This window comes from Chelmon rostratus, chromosome 12, assembly GCF_017976325.1.
Source record: "Chelmon rostratus isolate fCheRos1 chromosome 12, fCheRos1.pri, whole genome shotgun sequence".
NCBI lineage: Eukaryota > Metazoa > Chordata > Actinopteri > Chaetodontiformes > Chaetodontidae > Chelmon > Chelmon rostratus.
The window spans coordinates 15,276,549-15,295,045 of record NC_055669.1 but is presented as its reverse complement, the minus strand read 5'-3'; the positions used below and the strand labels follow the sequence as shown (position 1 = coordinate 15,295,045).

Sequence of the window (18,497 nt, the reverse complement as noted above, 5' to 3'; positions counted from 1 at the left end):
AATAATGTGACAGAAAAAAAACTGAGAAAGGGCAAATCACAGTGTATTCATCTCACTGTAATCTTGAATCACAGATTACAGTTAAGATAGAACTTCAGAGCTGTTTCCTTGTGTGTGTGTGTGTGTGTGTGTGTGTGTGTTTGCAGTACCTCTCACAAATATGTGCATATTTTTTATATCATTCCAAGAAAACAATGCTCTTTGGTTCCAGTGCTGATCAAATGTTCAGAAAAACAGTGCCATCTTTGTAAATAAAACAGTCTTGGAACGCTGAACATTTGTTATTTGTCATATCCGTCATATCTGTTAAATATATCCATATAGGTTTACTTCACAGATCTCCAACACCCGCTCGCTCCAACCCACCAGGTTGTGGTGGGAGGAGGAAGTGTTGATATATTATTCATTTGTTGCTGCACATAAATGATTGTATATGAATGCAAATCAGTTAGAGAGCTGGTGGAAAATAGGGAAATAGGCTAAGACGAGGGGAAATGTTGAGACTTCTGTACCACTCTTAAAGATTTTGCCCAACAGAGGGCCTTTGCAATGAATCATTGTCAGGCTATATTGATGAAACGCTGACATGAAATAATTCAGCGAACCAAGGTGGAATGAAAAAATGTTTTTTTTTTTTTTCAAATCTATCTAACAGCCTGATGTAAAATGCATAAAATAGTGTGATTGCTTCTAAGTAGAATTAAGAAAAGTGTTAAAATTGCTATAAATCTACATGATCAAACAACTGAAGACAGAAAGCAGCAAGCACACTGCCTAGCTCATGTCCCTTCAACCCCTCCAGAGCTACAGGAGTGGAAACCCTAATCTTCGGCCTCATCAATAATGTGGGCACAGCACTGATCGTTGTCTTTGTGCGACAAACAAAGCACGGTGCACGTGTACTGCTCGCTCCTTTGAGGACCTGTAGGAAATGAACTGCTGCTTCTCTCAGCTGGCTCATCTTTTCCTTCATAATCATTTACTGAATGCTCCCCCCTCCCTGTCTCTGTGTCCCTTTTTGTCTCTCTCTCCTTGTCTGTGTGCGCTGAAGTGTTTGCTAATTTGCATCTCTGCAAGCATATGGTTGTACTGTATGTAAGGTGCCAGGTGATACAACTACACCTGCTGTCAATGCGCTCTGACCTCATGGAAAACCCAGTATAAAATATCCAAAAGTCAAAATCTTAAAAATACAACTGTTTGTGTTCACTTTCTAATGGAAATTGTGCCTATAATACACCGTAGCCATCTTTCCTCTATGCTGATGACCACCCAGATTGGCCACAATACTTCAGGTCACATGACGGTGGTAATCCAGCTTGTGACTGAATCAGCTCCTAAACCCTCACAGTGCAGATTAGCACAGGAAAAGTACAGAGTAGGAGACTCTGTAAGCACCAGGGCTTTCCCTGCTTCCTGTAGCTTCAGCTATGCCTCACTGTAGCGCCATCTGCTACCGCTCCACCATGACCTGAGTTACCCCGAAGAGACCTCATTGGCTCTGTCATAATAATAATAAATAAGTTTTATTGTCAGATGACGATGAGAAAGACATGGAGAGGATAGCATTTAAGTGTCATAACGAAGAATTTCACTAGTAGCTTTATAGGTGAACAGATGAAGATCCAGTTCACAGGATATGAAATTTTAATTTTTAAGTAGGGCGTCTTTTTCATCCTGTGAGTCCATTCAAAAGAACAGAGCTGAGCTGCTCTGTGTTTTCAGCTGTCAATTAGAGGTAGAAAGAAACAAAAACTGTGAAGCTGAGACATTTTGTTTGCACTGATCTTTATGCCACTGACCATAGGTTTTAAATTTTGTATTTCAAGATGAAGTCAAATGAGATCCCCAGGAAAGAAATAAAAAAATTACAGCAGGACAAGCAGGCAATCAGAGAGGATGGCAAGAATAACGTAGAGATATAAAAAATATACTGCATGCAAGTAACAATATAGCAAATTTAGAAAGGTATGCACTATATAAGATGCTCAAGATCAGTGTGCATAAATGCACATTAGTGCAGTTTCCTCATATTACTGAATATACAGTCAATATATGTAAAATATAGACACATATTCCTTGAATATGTATTATTTTTTTGCATAATAAATCTTGTAAACATTGTATGAAAATGACAGACAGTATTTTAACAGAACTTCTCAGAGCAAAACTACAGATGCTCAACAGTCTGCAACATACTGCTGCTGAGTGTTCTTCCCTTTGTACCTTTGAGTCTAACAATATATTCTACATGATCAGCGAGCGTGGCACCGTGCCACTGAGCGCTCAGGAAGCATGACCGCTGCGTGTAAAACTCCACGAGGCAAATAGTTGCTGCCGCCGGGCCCCAGCTATCTCTCTTTCCTGAAACTCACATGGCTCGCATGTTAAAAATAGAGTATCCATCTTGTCATGTGCCCACCAGTGTGCATAATTATGTCTTTGTGCCGTTCACATGCATGGCCAGCGATCCCATTACCTCCATGGAAACAATAAAGGGTTATGAGAAGGCGTCCACGGTAAAATGATTGTCTGTTGCTTTAATAATGGGTTATATTTGTAAGCTGCCTTTTCATGTCGCCGCACACAGTCCCTAAAGAGTGAGAATGACTCACCTTATTCCCTAAAGTGAGACTGACACGTTGAATTGGTGCTGCATTGTGGGAACCGTCTCAGTGTTGGTGGAAGTTCAAAGTCTCATGAGTTTGCATGGGATAATGAACATGCAATACAAACATCAATGCATGTGGAGATCCACAGCGTCGTCATATGTTGTATTCTGTCTCATTTACCTTATTGACTTCCTCTGTCTCTCTGATTTTGTGCATATATTTATTTATTCATTTGCCCACATTAGTTCCTGTAGCTTCAACTGTCTCCGTCTTAGAGCAGGTTTTGCCAGTGGCATATCTTTATATGTATGCTGTCAAGCAACCACACTGGCATAAAACACTGATTTAATCGAGGGTCATTTAAGAGTATCAGGCCATTGCAACAACAGTTTATCCATTAAACTTCACTTCCTAAGAAGCCCAGTGGTGAAATGCACAATTATGATTCGCTGACTCTAAAAAGAATAAAACAGGATTTAAGGCAATAGTTAGACATTTTAGGAAACATGCTTGTTTGTTTTTATTCTTTCTTGAGTTAGTTGACCGGATCGATACCACTCTCACATCTATAGCCAGCAGCTGGTTAACTTAGCTTAGCGACAGGAAACAAGGAAAATGATGAGTTGAGATTTTGCAAGGGATCATGTGCTGGAATATTTATTAGCCAGTAGCAATCACTTCCTGGAGTCTTGTCATCACTGCGAGGTTGCTAGGCAACCTGTGGGAAGCTCAAGTTGTGGTCAAAGAAATAGTCCAGAGGATTAATGTCCATAAAAATGCAGCATTTTGACAACTAATTATTTTCATGAATTCAACAAACAAGATATAACATATTATTTAGTGAGCTGCTGCAGTTGCTGCTAGCTGCTTCCCACTGTTTTCAGACTGTGTGCTAAGCTAAGCTAACTAGCTGCTGGTTGTAGCGTCATGCTTAGCATTATGAAATGAGAGTGGTATCGATCTTCTCATCGATCTCTCGGCAAGAAAGTGAAAGTAAGTGTATTTCATCCATGTGGACCACAGACCAGGACATGGCCTGAGTATGCGTAAACAGGGACAGTTGTGTTCATTGGAGCAGTGCGTTAAACCAGAGGTGTTGCTGACCTGAGTTGAATTACGTTTTTTGTGATAAACGGTTTAAGCTCCATGGCACCGGGACACCAACATTTGAACTCATTTCATCTCACTGTCGCATTTGTTTCAAAGACCACTGGGCTTTTTTCACAAAACTGGGATGGAAATAAAAATAATATTCTCTGTATTAATATGATTGTAGCACAAACATCAGTGTTAGGTTGTCACAACAAAATATCCAACCTGGCCTGTGAGAGCTGTAATTAACTGTAACCCTTTTAAGAATGCATTATTCTGAGAAAGCTTTGCATCATCAGTGTGATTTGCGCGAAATGCTGAAGGATGACATATTTTTACGCATTATAAACATTACAGTGTTATCGTGAACAAGTTGAATCGAAGGTAAAGCTAACTTTTGAAAGGCAATAACTCCTGCACCATAAACTCAATCAACCTTGGAACTTGCAGCAATGGATAGCTTGAAGCAAAACTCACAAATTACACACTGATGGATATGGATCAGTGTAATCAGTGTAATGGATAAGCTATAATTAAATGTCAGACTTTTTAACGCCACTGGTGCAATTCTGATGGAACTGAAAGAGTGATTTTTGGTTTTGATGACTTTTGGTACTCTCTTATAATGGTTTTAACTCTAACTGAGCTGACTAAAGGTTAATTTATAATCCTATGAAAGAACACAGGTGCTGTAGGTTGGACTGGTTTTTGATGAAATTTGCAAATGTAGATCTTGTTAACTGACTGGCTCCTTTTGACACAGAATCACAATTTCACTCTGCTTTGATTGGCAGGAGAACCACTGTCGCAGGATTAAGATCCTGGGGGATTGTTACTACTGTGTCTCTGGACTGACCCAACCCAAGACTGACCACGCCCACTGCTGCGTAGAGATGGGACTGGACATGATTGACACCATAACGTGAGTGTTCATAGACAACTTTTTAAGAGTGAAATCATGAAGTATTATTTAATAAGTGTGAACATCATCGTTTCCTGTCCACGCATTCAGTAGAATATGCTGTCACGATGCGATCGTCCCTTCAATCCTTATTTTATTCTGAGCACACTGTTGACTGAGTCCGTGTTGAGAGATTTCCTTCAAGCAGGGCGAGCTGCAGCCTGATTAGCCATGTGTGCTGCGAGTGAATTCTAACACTGAACATTTGAGCGAGCCGAAGCACAGTTTGCTGGGAGAAAAGGCTGCACTGGAGACAGAAAATAAGCTATTTTGCTGAGCTTGAAAGAGCTTGTTTTCCCCGCAAACCCTACATAGTTAGGATGTGTGGGGGGACAAAAAGAAAGTGAGAGATTGAGATGCAGCAGCAGATTAAATGAGATACTTTCATGACTTGACTGGAGGACTGCTAATTAAGATTAGGCTTTTTCCTCAACACTGATTAAATAGAAATGCTCAACTTAACAGTCTTGTTCTTTAGTCTATTTTGGTATTTTAGTGCAATGGAGGGCATTTCTGAACAATGCTTGTTCTTGACAGATTTACATAGAATGCTTCTAGTTACAGATTCTATATTATTCCCCATGTTGCCTGAATCTGACCTCAGATATCATACATAAAGATTGCTTTTCAATATTATTATTGTGTCAAATTGTACAAATTTCAGCTCTTGAAAGACAACAATGACAGTGCGACGTTAGTACATGCTCATGTGCGCTGTAATGCATTGTTTATGTCACATTGTGTTTCATTTCTATGCATCTTTTCTTGTGCCTTTTTTATGATCTCCCTAATTATGGATGCACTGTAGATATGGATACAGATTTGATCTTACGACCTCACTCCAACCCTGCATGCGCTCTGCCCCTGCAGGTCAGTAGCAGAGGCCACAGAAGTCAACCTGAACATGCGCGTGGGCTTGCACACAGGCCGGGTGCTGTGTGGAGTGCTGGGCCTCAGGAAATGGCAATATGATGTGTGGTCCAATGACGTGACCCTAGCCAATGTGATGGAGGCTGGAGGACTACCTGGGTCAGTGATGAACATTTTACATGAGCCTCTACAGCTGTGGACACCAGTTTTCGTATCTTGACTGATAACATCATTTAGAATTGACTTTTGAAATGTAATTATAGTGTGAGGTCTGAATATTTCTAATACTGGCCTTTCTTTTGAACAAGAGTACGTAGTAATGCTTGTGCTTTTAAAATACTGTAATAGTTTTAAGAATTTTCACCTTTTTGCAGCATTTTTAAAGAAAGTTTAATTCTTGTTAAGTGCCTGCAGGAGCACGTCTCCTGTAACACCCCTCTGCAGATGACCTGCTCACAACCGTTTGTGCCAGATGCACCTAATTTCTGCAGCTTGCAGTGGCTGTGACACCACCCGACAGTGTTGTGTATTATCCTTTCCTACCTGTCCTTGTGTTCCACAGTAAAGTCCACATCACCAGATCCACGCTGGAGTGCCTAAATGGAGATTATGAGGTGGAGCCTGGAAACGGACACGAAAGGAACGCCTTCCTCCAAAAACATGAAATTGAAACCTTCTTTATAGTGCCATCTCACCGACGGAAGGTATCGCTTTGTAATTCTGTGCTGAGGAATGTATATTCAACATGCTGCATATTTCTATGAGCCTTTAGCACAGGAAAATGACTGAGATGACAGCATCTCTTGTGTCTTTAGCTCATGCTTCCTATCAGACATTGGCCTTAGTTGAACCTTCTTCTACCTAGACAGTGTACTGTACACATTAGCAAAGCCTCTGCAGGTCGAATGCTAATCCATATTAACCTGATCTACTGCACGTGGTAAATCAGCGTAGGCTAGTTTGAAAAAGCAGGCTTATCTTGAACAGCCTTTACTTCTATGCCAAGATCTACAATCAAACCATCCTTCAAACAGAAAAACAGTGTTGACTAAAGCATCCAGCATCATATGATGGAGCTCTCACGTATTTGTTGTTGAGCTGATTTCACTTCCAGCCTGTAATGGATTGGACTGGGGCTATAAAGAACAAGAAAACAGCCAGCGGCATCTATCATCTCAAATCTGCACATGTCCGACAAACTTGCACAGATATGTGTGTGTCTGTGCATACACATTAACACGCGCATCTCCAACAGATGCGCCACAAGCAGCTGGAGAGGGAATTTCAGTCTTGTTTCTGTATTACTCCATCAGGCCTCCTCTCCTCTCCTCTCCTCTCCTCTCCTCTCCTCTCCTCTCCTCTCCTCATCATTTCTTGCAGCAGGTTTTATGCAAGATAACGCTTGCACATAGGTTACAAGGGTCCTTATATGCACCTGTAACATCTCAGTTGCGTGTATTTCTCTTTGATATGCGGGAGACTTTGTTAATCCTCTTAATAGAGCTGATGGTTAGGCTTCATCAGAGACACGGCTCAGAGAAAGATGTGGCCTACCTGAGTTGTATACTTTACTCATTTAGCTATTGTGCCTTTAATCACTCCGGCTTAGGGACACATTTCCAACTTTGTGTATCGACCGAAGAATATATTTCTCGCTACAAACGACACTCAGATATTTCCTCAGCCCCTTTAACGTATGCTTAATCTTTATCGCTCTTTCTAAAATAGCTTTATGAAAGGGAAATGAGGCCAGCAAAGTCCTAAAACTACTAAAATCACCTAAGGGATTGACCTTATTCAAACCACCTTCTAGTGAAATTCCTGAGCCTGATGATAATGATTGCATGCGTGTGTGTGCATGAGCATGTGTGCACCTGCATACTGTCCAATGCCTGTGCATGATTTATAGGCCCTTACATAATATATATCACTGTGTGGGTTATCATGACTAAATCCTTGTTCCCGTTTCTTATCTGGTGACAGATATTCCCAGGATTGATTCTTTCGGATATAAAGCCCGCCAAAAAGATGAAGTTCAAAACTGTGTGCTACTTACTAGTGCAGCTTATGCACTGCAGGAAGATGTTCAAGGCTGAGATTCCCTTCTCCAATGTCATGAACTGCGAGGACGGTGATAAGGTATAAACTCTCAGTGTCTGTGTTGACGTTTCTGTGTTTTTTCGTGCTGTGATTTACTGAAATAGAGGCAGAAAGATATAGAGTCTGAATGTCTAGAGTTTGCTGCAATAGTGAAAAATGTTTGAATTCCCTGGATTTCTAAATGCCCCTAAATGCGGCCTGATCTCTTTATTTAAACCACAACCCGAATCTTTATTGTCTTTATTCATCATAATGCTTAAACATTGCAGTATAAGTTAACACAACTTTTCAAACAGGCGCTTTCTGTAGAAATGTACAACTGTTCTTCTTTATATTCGACACCTTTTTGTCATTTATATTCCTTACCACAACATTTCAGTGTCCTGAACATCAGGATGTGGTAGATCCACAATGTAAATATGTATGAGCTTAAGACTTGAGTTGTGGATCATCCAAGGGGTCTTTGGCAAACATTAGAGGAGCAACAGTGTGTGATCGTTGCTTCATGGTTTAGTGGCTTTCTTAATGTGAAATCTTGGACATACAGTAGACATTAGCATGTGCAACAGATGCTCCTGTACCCATGTTGCTTTGTTACCTCACTGAACATTGCATTCATGCAGAGATATTTGCAGAGCAGTCAGCATAGAGTCCAGTAGTGCTGTTTGAGCAAGCTCAAGAAGTCATCTAGTAACATTTCTGAGCATGTTTCCCTTCTACGGATGTAGACTAAGAATTATATTTATAATATAATAATATATAACCCTGAAACAACTGATTGATCAATCTAAAATGAACCGTTGAATATTTTGACAATCAGTTAACGGCTCAACCTCTCAGCTGTGAGCATTGGCTACTTTTCCTTGTCTCATGTTTTAATTAACTGCATACTTTTGGCCCGTCAGTTGGGTAAAACAAGCAGTTTGGTGGTGTCGCCTTGTGCTTTAGGAGAGTGTGGCAGTCGCTATTTTTAGCAAACTATAGTTTAGGAGAAAATAATTCAGGATTTCAGAAACTTATTGTTGCAACTGTACATCTTAGTCAGTTAAATGAATATATGGCTTTCACAGGATGTGTACTTAATCGTAAGAAGGAAGGGAGTGAAGCCATAATGACCTGAGCATGTTGCTCCTGTTGGAGACCAACACAGCCTTTCCCCCTCGCACATACAGTCAGTGACACTGGCAATCTGGCCGAATGTCAAAGAGCTTACTTGACCTTGTGTGCCTGAAGAGAAATCCTGTGACCTGGCAGCTGCACAGTTCTTACACCAGCTGTTTTAATCCAGATTTTCAGGTGTGTCTGTCTCTGTGTGTGTGTGTGTGTGTATGTGGCCTTTGTATTTTTCTTGTGGTGTGGACAAACAACTGATCACATCATCAAATGAAGACGCTCATTTCCCCCCACCAAAAAATTATTCATTTTACGGTTAAGGCTGAGATTAGGCTGGTAAATCATGCAGCAGTTGTGGCTACAAGCATCAGGGAATTAATTATGCTCAAGCGATGTCCTCACAAGTATAGCAGGTGTGTGTCGCTCACTCTATATGCCACAAGTTGTTTGCTAGATTTGAAACATTTAGCATAAAAGTCTGACGAAGCATCTTCTTCCCTCTTTTACAATCCAGTGAATCCAGCAGATCTTCACCTCACACTGCACAACAGTGTCTCCTCTTAAATCTACATTAACAGTAATGACAACATCCTCACATCACAGACAAAAGGCAGAATAGTGTAAAACAGACAAATGGAAAAGGGAAAAGTGGTGACAGGTTAAGTCATACATGCATCTTCTACTGAATGGTGATTTCACATTCAGACCACACACACTTGAATTGTGTGCAATGACATATGCATTCAAGGCACGAAGGGGAGCGATGTGAGGGACAAGGGATGAATGAATAGGATTTTTGGTGCAGCAGACATGGCTGCACGATGTGTTCTGTGCAACGATGAGCACAATATGGAACATAAGGAGAAGTCGGCATCTGCAGGTCACAGTGCTACTGCCTCATAAATAACAAAATAAGAGTGTGAGGGAGCCACAGATAAATAAGGGAAGGAAATGGGGGGGGGGGGGGGAGAGAAGGAAGAAAGACTGGATGGAATTATAAACAGAAATAGGAGACCATGTAAGGCAGATTAAGCAAGGATGTGAGGAAGGAAGTAAGCATGAATAGACTGGAGCAGTGGAGATGAGAGGGAAGTACGGGAAAATAGACAAAAGTAAGAAAGAAACGCAAGAAAATAAGTAGAAAAGACAAATATATATACATATATAGAACCAGGGGAAGGACAGAAAAGAAGGAAGAATAAATGGAAGCAGGGAAGGACGGAAAGAAGGAAGAATATATGGAAGCAGGGAAGGAAGGAGGGAGCTGAGGCACACATGGAAACAAGGAAGGAAAAAAAGGAAGCAAGGGAGACTATATGGTAGAAATGAAGTCAGTAAAGAGAAATGTATGGAAGCAAAAAATGAAAGATGTAAGGAAGGAACAATATACAGAGACTGGGAAGGAAAGAGGGAAGTAAGGATGAATATGCAGAATCAGGAAAGGAAGGAAAGAAGGAAGATATGTGGAAGCAAGGAAGGGGGGAACTGAGAAATAATAGATGGAAAAAAAGGGAGGAAAAAAGGAAGCAAAGAAAGAATATATGGAAGCAATGAAGTAAGTAAAGAGAAATATATGGTAGCAGGGAATGAAGGAAGTCGAAAAGAATAAGCAAGCAAGACAGAAGTAAGGAAGAGCATAACAAAGCAAGGAAGGTAGTAAAGAAGAATATGCAGAGCTGAGAAGGAAAGAGGAAAGTAACGATTAATATATGGAAGCAGGGAAGGAAGGAAGTCAAGAAGAAACAGGAAGTAGGAAGAAAAGAAAGAAAAATGAGGAAATCAAGGATGTCAGTGAGCTGTACACATTCATGTCATGTAATGATCTCATGAACACTCTTGCTCTCCCTTTGCTCCCCTACTGTGCCACTGAGTTACACAATTCATCCAGCATATTCACTTACATGAACACACACCTACACACACACACAAACATCCATTCTGCCATGTTAACTCTCTGGCTTTGCTCCAATACCCAATGTTTTGCAAAGCTGCTCAGTTTGGCTGCCGAAGACACTCAAACACAGCAGGGTGCATTCAGTAATGAAGTTAAGTGTGAAGGCAATGTCCTAATTTGAAAGTATAATCAGCTGCCCGTGTTTATTGTTGACTCTTTTTCACCCTTGTTCCTAATATGATAATACTCCAGTATTGCAGAGAATACACGGCGCTGCATTGCAGCCATTTATCTCACTGTTGTTTTCCAAGTTCTGCATTTTTAGTGAAGGGTTCTGTTTTTTTTAATCCCACCAGCGGAGAGCCATGCGGACGGCTCCACAGAAGCTGAGGAACCGCTCCAACACAAACCAGGCTAATCTGCTCCAGAGCAGCCCCAGAACCCGGGTCAACCGCTACATCGGCCGGCTGATCGAGGCCCGCCAGACCGAGTCCGACACGGCAGACCTCAACTTCCTCACACTCATGTATAAGTGCTCTGAGCGCGAGCAGAGGGTGAGGCGCGCATGCTGTACCTGTGCACTGAGCTGTTTGTGGATGAAGCCTGTGAATGAATACTCACTCACACTGGTCTCTGGCTTTACACAGTACCACCAGGTTCCTGATGAGTACTTCACCAGTGCGGTGGTCCTCTCTCTGATCCTAGCTGCCTTGTTTGGCCTTGTCTATCTCCTCATCATACCACAGTATGTACAGCTGCCCCTCTTCTTCTCTCTAATGCTGTTTCTCTCTGCATTTATCTCTTGACCTGACTCTTTTGGTCGCTCTGGTCTTCTTAATCAACCCTTCTTCCTCTCTCTTCTCTTTCCTTTCAGGGGCACAGTGGTACTAGTCCTTCTCGTCTTCTGCATCTGTTTCCTCGTAGCTTGTATCATGTACCTGCATATCACTAGAGTACAGGTAAATACAGTTGCTTTTTCATCCTTACCCCACCTGAGCGAAGGTCTTCCTTTTCATTTAGTTTTTATGCATATGTCATCTTCTACGACTAATAGACCAGTCCTGACAGAGCCAGCAAGTTTAACTTTCCTCATTTTAATTCTTTCCTGTCTTTTTTTTTTGCTGACTGAAGAGAAATATGTAAATGTATTTTATAAAACCTTGTAATAACGATTCAGTATTCACTGGCTTCACGATTACTCCTCTAAGCCGCTCTGCTGTATTTAAACTCAGGTGGTTAGTTTATTCATTTTAGCCTTTGTTGAGGTTGATGGCTGTCCTCAAACCTCCTGAACACATCGTCGTGACTCGTCGTTTTTTAACTTTGTGGCTTTTCTATGTTCCTGTTCTCCCTCTTTCCTTTTCTGTTCATCACTCACCTTATTGACCTCGTGCCACCTGAATCTCTGTCTGCACAGCAGTTTGATTTCACAAAGCTGTTCTTACGGCTACGCGTGCATGCCATGCATTACCACATAGAGTGTTATATGTACAATAGAAATGTTAGTCGTACGGCCTCCTTCGTCTGACTTTTCTTTGTTTTTGTCTGTCAGTGTTTTCCAGGGTGCCTGACCATTCAGATCCGCACTGCTCTCTGTATTCTCATAGTGCTCTTAATCTACGCTGTGGCCCAGGCCTGTGTGGTAAGTGGGGAAGGCAACTGTAAAAATGTCATCCGCACAGAAAAATGTCACCATGTTTTGAGCTGTAACTGCTTTAAATAGCATATTCTTGGATGCTTGACTGAAATGCCTCATTGATTTTATAGGTATTGTATCAACAGCACTTAGGATAATGGTACAGCAAGTTAGGAAAAGAAAATTTCTTTTCTCTCTTTAAATATCATCTTTATGCACATGTATCTTCCCTTTTTACCTCTGTCAGGTGGGCTGCATGCCCTGGCTGTGGGGTAGTGCCAACACCAACAGCTCCATCGTCATCATTGATGTGGACAGCGGCGCCAACCACACCATGGCGGAGCTGCCTTGTGACGGTGCCCGCTATGCCTTTCTGGCCTGCGTGGTGGGCACACTCACCCTGGCACTTTTCCTGCGGGTCTCCTGGCTGCCAAAGATGGCGCTAATGCTCCTTCTGGGGGTGCTGTATGTCACCGTGCTGGAGCTCAGCGGCTTTCGCAAGACCGCAGGGTGAGGCTCACGGCACAGCGCGACCACAAACACCACGCAGACACACACGATGATGCATAAACACTTCAGCTCGTCTGCACTTTTTATTTCTGTCATTTCCTGAAGTTGCATGAACACACATCCCCGTGGAGTTTAAAGCGAGAGCCCCCAGATCTAGTTATGATTGTGCGTCATTAGAGTATCAGAGGCAAAGATTGGCTGCGGATGAATGTTTGTTTGATCCAGAGAAGGAACAGATAACCAGGAGTTATGAAGAACATTTACAGTGCCGAGATGTATGTGTGTGGAGGAGTCTTTGCTTGTCTGCAGCCCACACACTCTTTCATTTACCACCCTTTGATGCAGCACATGTGCTCATTAGTTCCAAATCAGAAGCCTGAGAGGACAATGTGGGCTGGATGATGGGAGCACGTTAGCTGTTTCAACCCAGCACCGAGGGGCCTGGCCAATTTTGTTGGAGCTCAGATCATAAATGTGGCCCTGCAAAGTGATTACGTGGAATTTGTTAAGCTTATTAAGATAAAGATCTCTTTTGAAAAGCGCATTTTCTTTAAATGCAGTCATGCTTCAGTAAATAATATGATATTGTATGGTTCAAAATTTCATCTAAGTTCTTTCATTTACACATTTTCATTTATCTAATGATTTTTTTTTTTCTTTAATATCTGTTTTCATTACTCATTAAGTAAAACTTTACTCATGATTGCTCTCCACGCTGTGGGGGGTCCATCCAACCCTCATGTGTAGTTTTCTGTGTGGTCCAGTCCAGTGCTGACTTGTGTGTCGGTCTCTTCCACAGTGGGGGGTCCTTCCACATCCGGGGCTATGAGCCCATCCTGTCTCTGTTGCTCTTTGTCAGTGCCCTGGCCCTCCACTCCCGGCAACTTGACCTCAAACTACGCTTGGACTTCCTATGGGCTGTGCAGGTCAGGAGTGTGTGTGTGTGTGTGTGTGTGTGTGTGTGTGTATGTCAATGTGTTCGTGCATGTGAAAGAGGCAGATCTTTTACTTCAGTAATAGTACTAATACCACACTGTGAAAACACTCTGCTACAAGCAAAAGTCCTGCATTGAAAATGTCATTAAAGTAAATGTATGTAAGTATAATCAGGAAAATGTACTTAAAGTATTAAAGTACTTAATCCAGAAAACTGTCGGTGAAAGGTGCTTTAATTCAGAACAAAACACACGTTTTAAAGTTGACAGATAAACGTAGTGGAGTAACAAGTACAATATTTCCCTCTGAAATGTAGTGGAGTGGAAAGTGGCATGAAAAGAAAAGACTCAGGTAAAGTACGAGTACCTCACATTTGTACTGAAGTGTAGTACTTGAGTCCTGGACAGAGGCTTTTGGATGTTGAGAGGCTTAAATCTCATTATGATAACATACATTTTAATAGAGGTAGACTGTTGCCATTTCATCTTTGATATATACAATCTATTGGGTCATGTATGGAGGATTTGTATTTATCTGTCTGTTTTCTGGCAAAAATGAGGGTAAGAAACTTGTTTTGGCTTGGATTCATTTGATGCCAGTAGTATAAAAGAGGCACTGTTGTGCCTAGCAGGACTATAGCGCCGAAGCTAAATTTTAAGCTATTTAATCACTTAACTAGCAGCATTAGTGGTGTAATGTGCCCATGAAAAACCCAACCATGAGACATGCAGTCTGTGTTGTAAGGCTCATGAGGATTTTTACTGACCCCAAGTGGTGAAAATGTGGAACAGGCCCCAGTCCTCACGGCTGTATGTGTATTCTGTGTGCGTGCTGCGTTTGCTGTCAGGCGGAAGAGGAAAGAGACGGCATGGAGAAAGTCAAGCTGGACAACAGGAGGATCCTCTTCAATCTCCTGCCTGCACACGTGGCTCAGCACTTCCTGATGTCGAACCCCAGGAACATGGTGAGCCTCGCTAATAGACAGGCAGACAGACAGACAGACAAACAGGTAGATAAACAGATGGAAGAGAGACAAATAATCAGCAGAGTTGTTGATGTTTTTTTTATTGTGTGGTCTTCCTTTTTGTATTAGGATCTCTACTACCAGTCCTACGCACAAGTCGGTGTCCTGTTTGCCTCCATCCCAAACTTCAATGATTTCTACATCGAGCTCGATGGCAACAACATGGGAGTGGAGTGCCTGAGACTGCTGAATGAGATCATTGCTGACTTTGATGAGGTGGGACGGTCATTTATCTATTTATTTGTTGTGACTTTGAACGCAGACCTCTAGGAGATTTTAACTGTGTTGCCTTGTGTTGAATGTGTGTGTTGCAGCTCATGGACAAGGAGTGCTACAAAGACATAGAGAAAATCAAAACCATTGGCAGTACATACATGGCAGCTGTGGGCCTCGTCCCCACCATTGGTACCAAGGTGGCATGTTATTTTGTTTTTCTGTGTGTGTTTGCACGTGTATAAACGGATGTGATACATTAGAATGAAGACAATATGAAGGATCATTTCGTGCATGCATCCTAACTGCTGGGCGTCCTTCCCCTTTAGGCCAAAAAATCTGTTTACGACCATCTGAGCACAATAGCGGACTACGCCATTGAGATGTTTGACGTTTTGGATGAAATCAACTATCAGTCATACAATGAGTTTGTCTTGAGAGTGGGTACGTCTGGCCTTGTACTGAACAATTAACTCAATCACAAAGAAAGTCACGATGTGACTATGAGAAACTGCAGTTCAGCGTTGTTTTATGTTGACATTTCCTCATGTTTGCAAAGGTATTAATGTGGGTCCAGTGGTTGCCGGGGTGATCGGGGCACGGCGACCTCAGTATGACATCTGGGGGAACACGGTCAACGTGGCCAGCAGGATGGACAGCACTGGAGTGCCAGGGAAGATACAGGTACATCCAAAGCACCTTAAAGTCAGTTGTACATAGCTCACACCAGTAACCTGCAACCTTTGATCACTAAGATCTCCTCTTTGCTTTCCCTTGATAGACATACTGCAGCTGAATTTGCAGCTTGCAGCTTTATAACAGAGGTGGGCAGCTGCAACATGAATCAGGACCTCAAGTTTGATGTATTTTAATGCAATAAACCATGTGAAGGGTTTCATTCTGAAGTGTTTTATAATTGCAGTGCAGCAATGCGATACAATATAAAAACTGTATTATATTATATAGATTGATATTTGTTGAACTCCAAGACGAAGGAGTGTTTTCCTACTGTCATTTATACATACATGCATATATTTGCTTGTTTTTATGATACAGGTGACTGAAGAGGTGTACCGCCTGCTGAATACCAACTATGACCTGGTGTGTCGTGGCAAAGTCAGCGTCAAAGGCAAAGGTGAGATGCTGACCTACTTCCTGGAAGGCAAGGTTCAGGGCGTGGGCACCGTGACCACCTCCTCAGTGGTGCGTTCCGCCAGCCTGGCGCGCCGGATCCACTCCTGTGGCAAGACCAGCGTGCCGACCAATCTGGGCAGCGTGTCCTCCGCCGCCAGCCTGAATGCTTTTGCCAGCATGGGCAGCAACATGCAGATGAACACCGCCAACAGCAGCAACAGCCAAGCAACATGCCTGCCCTCCCCCTGCGTGCCCGCGGTGGGTGAGGAGGACGAGGAGGACGTAGAGGTGACAGAGATTCAGATCGAGGCCGTCGCAGCTGTTGCGGACGTTGCAGTGTAGGACGGAAGACTACAAAGTTGAACCTGCACGAAAAAAGGAAAGGAAACCCTGGTTGGAGGCCTGAAGAAGACAGGGCTGTCCAGGTATTTCCTATAAATCCTGAGCTACTGGCACACCCCAGAGTATGCTCATTCAGGATACGAACATCCAGAGAAATGACACGGTGACACGGACAATCACACTCGCTTTTAGGGATTTTTAACTGCTTGCCACCCTTGGAAGACAAACATGGAAGATGAAAAGATGAAAGAAACCCGGAATCCTCTTTTCTCTATACCCGATGATTAGATTTGTGGTGTTGCTGGGTTCCCTCAGATCCAGGTATAATGTGCATCTCTGTTTTTTATGTACCGCATATTCCACCTACAAGGAATATGTGCATTGATATCCAGAAATAGACTGATAATGCTATTGCTTTTGCACTGTCTTTCTGATTATGCCAAGGATACATTGCATTATTTACAGTGTAAAACGGTGTTGTTTCTGTTTTTGGTGTATGTAAGCATGCATGTGTGTACTTGTGAGTGTGCGTATGCATGTGTGGTTAATTCTGAATTGTAACGAAACAGCACAAAATACTTTTTTATACTCGGAGCTCACTGGATGAAATAAGCTTCTTCTTTTTTTTTTTTAGACATATTTACAGTTAATAGTGCATGACTTTTTAAGAGTTGACAGCCATAGTAACGGTCCTCCTGTTGAAAGAAAACCAAAGTATTGAGCTCTCCATAGATCTTTAGTTTTGCTGCTTCTGCCTCACCACACATGAGAGAACATGTTGCAGTGGGTTGAATGCAGGACTCTTGCAGATGTCACCGGGTAGACTTAAAAAGTGTCTTTTTGAACCCCAGGAGAGATGAAACAAGGGATCCTGAACACCTTCTTACAGTTCCCTGATTCACAGTTTAATGTAACGTGGTACACACACTGAGTGGCGCTGAGGAGGCAGTAAAGGTGTGTACACCTCAGGAGCAGTTCTACTGAGTTGGATGTGTGCTGCTATTAAAACTAGTAAATGCCAAAATGACGATCAACATCACACAGAGGACCAGTACACCCTTACTTATGGTGCAAGCATACATGTCCATTACATTCATCCACACAGCAGACAGCACATGCATTACATAAGCACACACACAATAAGCACACAGCTTCCACAAATGCACGACTTCGTCCAAATGCTCCATCCACCCTGACGGCAACTTTGGTCTGGCTACTGTCGTCTTTCAGGCATGCTACATGTACTCCACCTTCTTTTCGCTCTATCTTTAAGCTACGTTTTGGGTTTTCCTAAACACGCTTTAGCACGTCTCTCGGATGCAGCCTCAGACACGCGAGGCGCTTCAGATATCTTTCTAGCCTGTATCTTTGTCATCGTAGAACTTTCACTTGATCTGCAAAAGTGTAAATACATCATGTTTCAAGTTTTTGCCTTACTCAATAAGCTTACAGTGATTGCAACCTGCCTTTTTAGATATATTCACTTTGATATGCAGATCATACTTTTTGTAAATAGCCAAAAGCTGTAAACTATGTTGTATCTTGTACAGTGTAAAGTTGGGTTATTGAATATTTTGTTATAAAGACAATATTGGTGTATAAAATATCAAATGAGTATGGCCATCAATGTCTACATATGTTAAAATGTGTTGCTGCTGACCTATAAAGCAAGTAGGTGTTTGGGATTGTGGTGTGGGCTGCAGACGATTGTTGATTTTTAGGTATGAGCCATATGATGACTTTCAATCTGAAACACAATATTTGTCCCCCAAACCTCAAACATAGCGTGCAGCACAGCAAACGATCAGCAGGCAACAAATATAACTTTTTATGAGCAGTTTTCCCTGTTAGTTCCACTCTATAAAATTTCATTTCTCACACCTTAGTTTATGGCTCCTAAAATAACAGCTTTCACTCTGCAAAGCAAAATATGGCTGACAATGACACATTTATTATGCCAATCGGTGTCCTTCCGCAGCCCACAGCCAGATGAATGTCACTATGTCCCAAACACTGAGCGGCCAAAATTGTTTTCCCAGCGTTGGGGTTCACTCGGTGCA

At 42.2% G+C, this 18,497-nt stretch overlaps 1 protein-coding gene across 1 annotated transcript in view; it reads left to right on the top strand.

Moving 5' to 3' along the window:
* The window catches only part of LOC121614564 (adenylate cyclase type 1-like), a 32,392-nt gene extending 15,955 nt beyond the window's left edge, over nucleotides 1-16,437 (top strand). Inside the window, exons 5-20 of the mRNA XM_041948501.1 lie at nucleotides 4,499-4,626; nucleotides 5,536-5,694; nucleotides 6,098-6,239; nucleotides 7,519-7,674; nucleotides 10,999-11,196; nucleotides 11,290-11,387; nucleotides 11,517-11,601; nucleotides 12,195-12,284; nucleotides 12,526-12,788; nucleotides 13,588-13,714; nucleotides 14,572-14,733; nucleotides 14,818-14,964; nucleotides 15,063-15,161; nucleotides 15,291-15,405; nucleotides 15,521-15,645; nucleotides 16,018-16,437. Of these exons, the coding sequence (XP_041804435.1) occupies nucleotides 4,499-4,626; nucleotides 5,536-5,694; nucleotides 6,098-6,239; nucleotides 7,519-7,674; nucleotides 10,999-11,196; nucleotides 11,290-11,387; nucleotides 11,517-11,601; nucleotides 12,195-12,284; nucleotides 12,526-12,788; nucleotides 13,588-13,714; nucleotides 14,572-14,733; nucleotides 14,818-14,964; nucleotides 15,063-15,161; nucleotides 15,291-15,405; nucleotides 15,521-15,645; nucleotides 16,018-16,437 (2,514 nt within the window). The remainder of the gene's footprint in view (nucleotides 1-4,498; nucleotides 4,627-5,535; nucleotides 5,695-6,097; nucleotides 6,240-7,518; nucleotides 7,675-10,998; nucleotides 11,197-11,289; nucleotides 11,388-11,516; nucleotides 11,602-12,194; nucleotides 12,285-12,525; nucleotides 12,789-13,587; nucleotides 13,715-14,571; nucleotides 14,734-14,817; nucleotides 14,965-15,062; nucleotides 15,162-15,290; nucleotides 15,406-15,520; nucleotides 15,646-16,017) is intronic.
* The last annotated feature ends 2,060 nt before the right edge of the window (nucleotides 16,438-18,497 follow it).